Below are 7,118 nucleotides of genomic sequence, written 5' to 3'. Positions count from 1 at the left end.
GGAAAAAAAACAGAAGACAACACAGACAAAGCAGGTTCCTAGGAGAAGGTGGCTGTATGTTGGACCAACATGAAGAGGTGTAGAAACTTTGCAAGGTGGCCCAGGATAAGCTGGTGTGTCCCTGAGCTGACCCCTTGACACTGAGTCATCTATCATCAGGGAGACTCTGGGGGGCCCCTGGTCTGTGAGGAAGGCGGCCGATGGTTCCAGGCAGGAATCACCAGCTTCGGCTTTGGCTGTGGACGGAGGAACCGGCCAGGAGTCTTCACTGCTGTGGCTTCCTATGAGGCTTGGATTCGAGAACAGGTGATGGGCTCAGAGTCTGAGCCTGTCTTTCCCAGCCAGTCCCCAGAGCTCCAGTCAGGCCCCTGGCAGCTCAAGGATGAGAACTGCACCATCACCCTGCCAGGTGAGGGGGCAGGACTTCTGGGAGTTGGCAGGACATGGGAGGTTTGAGTTGGGGTGGAAAGTGCTGGGGTTCAAGAGGTCCCCTGACCCAGGCTTCTCACCCCTTAGAGTGCGGGAAAGCCCCACAGCCAGGGGCCTGGCCCTGGGAGGCTCAGGTGATGGTGCCAGGATCCAAACCCTGCCATGGGGCGCTGGTGTCTGAAAGCTGGGTCTTGGTACCTGCCAGCTGCTTCCTGGAGTGAGTGAAAAACCCACATGTCAGACAGATTCTTGCCCTCCCCCCACTGGCCTGAGACACTACCTGGCTCCAACCCTTGTGCAATAAGAGTGGGGGGCACCTCAATCTGGAGTGCAAGGGGTCTCTTTAGGATGTGTAAGGTCCAACTCACGAAGCGGGGTTCCAGCCCATTGGGGACGAGTAAAGGAGTAGTATGTTTGATCAAGGATGCGGGGGTCTTGGTGAGCATTTCCCAGGCCTGGGATGCAGGATACTAGCCTGGGATATGGAGCCTAAGCCAGGGGTGCGAGATTCCGAGCCGAATGTGCAAGATCCGGCCCACGTCCCTAGTCTCTATCCCTCGACCCCAGGAGCACAGACCGCCCGCCCCGCGACCTGGACAATTGGCGCGTGCTATTGCCCTCGCGCCCTCGCCCGGAACAGGTGGCGCGCCTCGTGCCTCACAAGAACGCCTCCTGGGACGACACCTCTGACCTGGCGCTGCTGCAGCTGCGCGCGCCCGTGAACCTGAGCGTGGGCCCGCGGCCAGTGTGCCTACCTCACCCAGAACATTATTTCCTGCCGGGAAGCCGCTGTCGCCTGGCTCGCTGGGGCAGCGGCGGTGAGCAGGGGCCCGGCGAGGGGCGGGGCGGGGCATGGCGGGATGGCGCGGGGCCAAACGGCACCGCGGCGCGAGCTCCCACCATTTTCTCTTCCAGGACCTGCGTCTGGCCCCACCGCGCTGCTGGAGGCGGAGCTGTTAAGCGGCTGGTGGTGTCACTGCCTGTACGGCCGCCAGGGGGCGTTGGTTCCACCGCCCGGGCACCCGCCGCACAAGCTCTGCCCCGCCTACCGGGAGGAGGAGGAGGAGGCGGGCCACTGCTGGGTAAGCGGCGGGGGCGGAGCCTACGGGTCTGCGTAGGACTCCGAGAGAGGCCCAGCGGGCTGGCAACCTAGCCTGAGAGAGACTGGGATCTAGGCTGAATGCGCTGGAGGCGGAGACGGGGTTAAAGCGAGGCCAGAACACCCTGGGGGCGGAGTCTAGCCCTGGAAGACTTTGGGGAGGGGCCTGAAGCTGGACCTGAAGCTGGACCTGAAGCTGGTCCTGGGCGCTGTCGGGCCTTCTCGCTTACCCCGGGATTTCAAGGGAATCGTAAAGTGAGGGCTGACTTCTTATACTGATTAGTACTGGACCCTGGCTTGGAGGAAGTGGGAACTTATGTCCGAGAACCGAAGAATGTGAAGTCCAGGAAAGCCCCAGGGCCTTTAATATCCTCTATCAACTTACACACACGCACAGATTGGTAACACACATTCTCTTGCTGCAGAACGAATCAAGTTGGAGCCTTCTGTGCCAGGAGGAGGGGACCTGGTTCCTGGCTGGAATCAGAGACTTCTCCAGTGGCTGCCTACGTCCCAGAGCCTTCCACCCTCTGCAGACCCACGGCCCATGGATCGGCCATGTGACTCAGGGAGCCTACTTAGAGGACCAGCTGGCCTGGGACTGGGGCTCTGAGGGAGAGGAGACTGAAACACAGATTTGTCCACCCCGCACAGAGCATGGTGGTGAGGGGGGAGCCTTTGAAGCTTAGTTTTGAGGGATGCTTAGATCCATGGTAGGGACTTCTGGGGTCAGCTGAGGTGGTCACCTCCTCTCCCTAGCCTGTGGCCTGCGGCCAGAGCCCGGTCCGATGGGGCTCCTGTGGCCCTGGATGGCAGAGGTACATGTTGCTGGTGATCGAGTCTGCACTGGGATCCTCGTGGCCCCAGGCTGGGTCTTGGCAGCCACTCACTGTGTCCTCAGGTGGGTCTCACCTATCTCCTGGGCAAGAGGAGAAAATTGGGAGATGGGCCAAAGGACCCTTTCAATAGTGGGACAGTCTACCTTAGGGTTCTTACAGCACAGGGGAACTGCTGTGAAATGTTTTGAGACAGAAAAGAGATTTGGAAGGAAGAACAATAAAGGAGTTAGTGGAATGACCTTGGAGATTCATTCCACCCTTTCCCGGGACTGGGAAGGACTTTATCAGCAAGAGGGTGATGGTGGGAGGGTGGACAGGAGGTGACATTGGGTCTTGTTCCAACAGGCCAGGCTCTACAACAGTACCTTACATTGAAGTATACTTGGGCCGGGCAGGGGCCAGCCCCCTCCCACAGGGCCAGCAGGTATCCCGGTTGGTCATCAGCATCCGTCTGCCCCGGCACTTGGGACTTCGCCCCCCACTGGCCCTCCTAGAGATGAGCTCCCGGATAGAGCCCTCCCCTTCAGCCTTGTCCATCTGCCTTCACCCAGGGGGCATCCCCCTGGGGGCCAGCTGCTGGGTGTTGGGCTGGAAGGATCCCCAGGACCGAGGTGAGATCCCTGGATCCTGCAGGTGAGAAGTGACTGGAGGCAAGAATTCCTGGGACAACCCTCTCTCCTCTCTCTAGTCCCCGTGGCTGCTGCTGTTTCCATCTTGACATCACGACTCTGTCACTGCCTCTATCAGGGCATCCTGACTCCTGGGACTCTCTGTGTCCTGTATGCAGAGGGGCAAGAAGACCGGTGTGAGGTACAGGTGCCTGGGCATCCTGGTCCAGGCAGGGGAGATGCAGTGCTGGGCAGCTGGACCCTAGAGAGAGAACAGGGTTGGAATTCTCAGGTAGTGGGCCCCAAATGGGAAGAAGCAGTACTTTGAGGCTGGACCCTAGAAGAAGGTACAAGGAACCAGGAGCGAGAGTAAGAGACCCTTTGGCTTTTGCTCTGACTCTGCAGGTGGCCTCAGCACCTCTGCTCTTGTGCCAGACTGAAGGAGGCTCCTGGGTCTTCGTGGGCATTGCTATTCAAGGAAGCCGGGAGCTGTTTGCCACCACTGGCCCTGAAGAGGCCTGGCTCTCCCATACAGTGGGAGAGGCCCATTTCCTGCCCCCCAGTGGCTCCCCCTACTGGCTCCCTGAAGGCAGCAACCTCTGCCCCCTAGACATGGCTGGGGCCTCAGGCTCCTCTTCTGCTGTTCTGTTCCTGCTGCTACTGACTCCCCTAATCCAGGGCTGAGGGGCCTGGGTCCCTGGGCCACCTCCCTTTGTCCTTCCCCCATCCCCTCCAGCCCTCCACTTCCACCCCAGTGGGGCTGGAATGTGACCTAACTGGTTTTTATTCCCTTTGCTCCTCCAGAGCTCCCCACCCACCTAGACTGCACTGGCTTCCCATAACTGCGTCTCAGTGCCCAGCTATTTTGTGCCCTGGAATTCTTGGGGGCAGCAGGATCAGCCAATAAAGGTGTAAACAGATACGTGGGCCTTGTGGCATTGCTGAGGGCAGGCTGGGGGTACTAGAGGGAAGCCCAAGGGATAAGGCCCCTCCCTCCTGGGCCACTGTGAGTCAGGCGTTGGGCTCCCAGGAAATGTGTCCCTGATAACGTGGCAGCTGTCCCTCATTCCTGCCCCAGGGTGGGGGAGTTTGGGTGGCCAGCTGGGTGTGTGTCATCTCCTCAATGGAATCAGCATCCCCAGCACCTGCTGGACACTTTAGCCCTAGTTCTGACTCTGCTGCCCCTCCCCCCAGAGCAAGGACAGTGTGAGGGTCTTCAGAGCAAAGGCCCAGGAGTCTGGGAGTCTAGGGTCTGCCTACTGTATCCTATACCCACAGGGAGCTGCCCCCATCTACACACCCTGATGAATGATGCCCCGAAGTATACCTCCAGCATCCCCAGTACACACACATGGCACCCTTCAAGGTTAAAGGGTACCCTTTAAGGGTCCACCACTTTCACATCCTTCCCAGTGGCCCCAGGTTTGGGACCCATCACCATCCTTGTAAGTGCCTCCCACCACCACCCCCCCGCCACTCCGTGGTGCATCTCCCTGCACTAATTCAAGCATGTTACCGTCCCACTACTAAGTCATGGCATAGCTAGGGTCTAAAGGATAAGACCATGAAGTGCTTCCTATGTAGTGAGGAATACATATGGACACCCCTGGCTGGGCATCAGGAAAGGGTCTTAGAGATGATGTTTGAACACAGAAAAAGGACAAATGGGGACCTGGGGAAGGGGGGTCCTTGGGGTGGAAGCCAGCTGATGAGGGTAGCAGAGGGGTCACCTCTGGGTCTGGAATCAAATCTCTGAGTTGAGTAGGCAGAGGATGGGGGAGGAGAGACATAGAGGGCAGCTGGAAGTTCTCCTTGGGAGACTAGGGAGATGGGCAGAAGTTCTTAAAAGGCCAGGCTTATCTTTAGCTGCCAGGTCCCTGAATCTCCACAGGACACATATCCCCATCCTGTACCTAGTCAGTCACCCATATGCCATCCCCCACAAACATTTAACATACCCCATTCTCTACCCAAACACACTCACAATGCCCAGTGTCTTGCTCCACCTCCCCAGCTTAGACCCCTTTGAGAGTCAGCTTCGATCCCTTCACCCACTTCAGGAATTTCCTGCTCTCTAGCTTGGGCACTGAAGTCTTGGCCCAGAGGTCCAGACCCCTAGTCTATGGAAGGTATGTGGGGAAGCAGGGCTGTTTTTCTGAAGCTTGAAACCAAAATGCATTCGCAATTTCTCACAGACTCATATGCTCATAGAGGATGTGCCTGACTCCTGACCCAGTCACTCAGTTCTTCTTTTCCTGAACCTGGGCCACGTGCACCCTCCATCTGAGAATGCTTTGCCTAAACCACTCTTCCCCCATCTTTGCCTTGCTAACACCTTTTCATAACCCTTTTTAGGTCTCAGTTCTGAAGGTACTTCCTTCTGGATGCCAGCCTATATCAAGTTCCTGTGTATGGCTTCCAGAGCTTCCTTTCTTTCTTCATCATAGTTCCTAGTTTGAAATTATTCTATAATTGCTTGTGTGATTATTTGAGTCAAGCCCGTCATCCTTACTTCAGGGTGAGCTCAGGGAAGGCAGGGACAGTGTCTGTGTTGTCTCCTGTGCCTGGAACACTGTAGGCACTCAGTGAATATTTGTGAGATGATTGGCATTGCCAGACACGCTCACCACGCCTCACCACACATATGAGGCTGCAGGCTCTACAGAAAACGGCCCCTAGCATGGGGCAGACCCCATGTCCTAGGCTTGATATGGGACCTAAGGAGGGAACAGGGTAGGAGTGGCTGTGGCCCCATGATAACAGAGGCTGGGCCAAGCCCTGAGGGTCAAAACTGGTCTGGGAGACCTGAAAGACCTGAGGCCAAGAGCAGCTGGGTGGCCCTATGAGGAGCTGGGTCATCAGGATTTCCAGTTTCCAGCCCTGCCTGGGGCTGCTCTCCAGTGGATCAGTCACCCGCCACCACCCCCCCGCCCCCCAGCTGCGCGGCCACACACACACACACATACCCCCCAGGGTCTCAGAGGATTCAGGACTTTGGTGGCAAGAGAAGCTGGCAGACTTGAGCAGTGAGGGCGGGGCCAGGGGAGGGGCCGGCAGGTAGGTGCCTTTCTCCTAGAAGCTGTCACTCTGGAAGGTCTCTGCGTGACCAGGCTGTGCCGGAGATGCGTCCTCACTGACAGCTGTGAAGGTTCCAGCGTCTCCCCTTGCGCCTGCTCCCCACTTCCGAAGCCAGCCTTGGACACTTACTCCGATCTTCCTGTATTCTGGGATCCTGTCCCTCCCCTCTGGGTCCAACGAGATCTTGCCTTCTAAGCCAGTCCTCAGTTCCTTCCCTTGAGTGCCTGGTGTCTTCCCAGGGGCCCTTGTCCTGGGCCATGGCCCTGAAAGCAGGCCTGGAGCCCAGGCAGCTGGAGGCTGTGGCCATTCTGCTTTTGCTTGGAATTTTCCAGTCAGAGCTAGGTGAGTGACTATGTGCGGGCAAGGATTGTGGGGAGGGGTGGTGAACAGGGCTCAGGGTATAAACCCTTTTCTGGGGTGCAACCCTTATCTTGGGCTCAAGAACACCGGGCTCCCTAGGCTCTTGGCCACTCCCTCTCCCTTCAGCTTTGGCGTCCTTAAGGGGGCCGGGGGCAGCTGTCCAAAGAAATGGCAGGCACTAAGGAATCTGAAGACTTCAGTCTCCCTGCTTACTCCTCCCTCTTTCTCTTGCCCTCCAGGAGCTGATGGGGCCAGGGCAGAAGGTGAGTGAGGCATGCTTTTGGGGCTTGCGGGCCTGGTGTCTTCCCAGGGGCCCTTGTCCTGGGCCATGGCCCTGAAAGCAGGCCTGGAGCCCAGGCAGCTGGAGGCTGTGGCCATTCTGCTTTTGCTTGGAATTTTCCAGTCAGAGCTAGGTGAGTGACTATGTGCGGGCAAGGATTGTGGGGAGGGGTGGTGAACAGGGCTCAGGGTATAAACTCTTTTCTGGGGTGCAACCCTTATCTTGGGCTCAAGAACACCGGGCTCCCTAGGCTCTTGGCCACTCCCTCTCCCTTCAGCTTTGGCGTCCTTAAGGGGGCCGGGGGCAGCTGTCCAAAGAAATGGCAGGCACTAAGGAATCTGAAGACTTCAGTCTCCCTGCTTACTCCTCCCTCTTTCTCTTGCCCTCCAGGAGCTGATGGGGCCAGGGCAGAAGGTGAGTGAGGC

The 7,118-nt window shown here is 57.9% G+C and overlaps 2 protein-coding genes and 1 long non-coding RNA gene across 4 annotated transcripts in view; 2 read left to right on the top strand and 1 right to left on the bottom strand.

The window, feature by feature from the left end:
• The window catches only part of PRSS36 (serine protease 36), an 8,110-nt gene extending 4,097 nt beyond the window's left edge, over nucleotides 1-4,013 (top strand). The window contains 9 exon segments of the mRNA XM_006914162.2: nucleotides 160-409; nucleotides 517-650; nucleotides 977-1,247; nucleotides 1,345-1,511; nucleotides 1,954-2,191; nucleotides 2,288-2,429; nucleotides 2,713-2,978; nucleotides 3,056-3,177; nucleotides 3,381-4,013. Coding sequence (XP_006914224.1) covers nucleotides 160-409; nucleotides 517-650; nucleotides 977-1,247; nucleotides 1,345-1,511; nucleotides 1,954-2,191; nucleotides 2,288-2,429; nucleotides 2,713-2,978; nucleotides 3,056-3,177; nucleotides 3,381-3,659 — 1,869 coding nt within the window. The 3' untranslated portion in view covers nucleotides 3,660-4,013.
• LOC112481581 lies at nucleotides 36-1,318 on the bottom strand. The gene is made up of 2 exons (XR_003046970.1): nucleotides 1,185-1,318; nucleotides 36-641 (listed from the first exon to the last, which is right to left on the bottom strand). It is a non-coding gene; the product is annotated as an uncharacterized LOC112481581 (long non-coding RNA).
• A 2,701-nt stretch (nucleotides 4,014-6,714) lies between the features above and the next one.
• Nucleotides 6,715-7,118, top strand: part of PRSS8 (serine protease 8) — a 4,271-nt gene continuing 3,867 nt past the window's right edge. The window contains exon 1 of one of the 2 annotated variants that reach the window (XM_015591002.2): nucleotides 6,715-6,826. In XM_015591002.2, the coding sequence (XP_015446488.1) occupies nucleotides 6,742-6,826 (85 nt within the window). In that variant the 5' untranslated portion in view covers nucleotides 6,715-6,741. Of the gene's footprint in view, nucleotides 7,108-7,118 lie in introns of both variants that reach the window. The other variant, XM_025048370.1, reaches the window with a different exon arrangement.

This window comes from Pteropus alecto, unplaced genomic scaffold (assembly GCF_000325575.1).
Source record: "Pteropus alecto unplaced genomic scaffold, ASM32557v1 scaffold44, whole genome shotgun sequence".
Taxonomy (NCBI): Eukaryota; Metazoa; Chordata; class Mammalia; order Chiroptera; family Pteropodidae; genus Pteropus; species Pteropus alecto.
The sequence above is the reverse complement of the archived record's forward strand: the minus strand, read 5'-3'. Positions and strand labels throughout refer to the sequence as shown.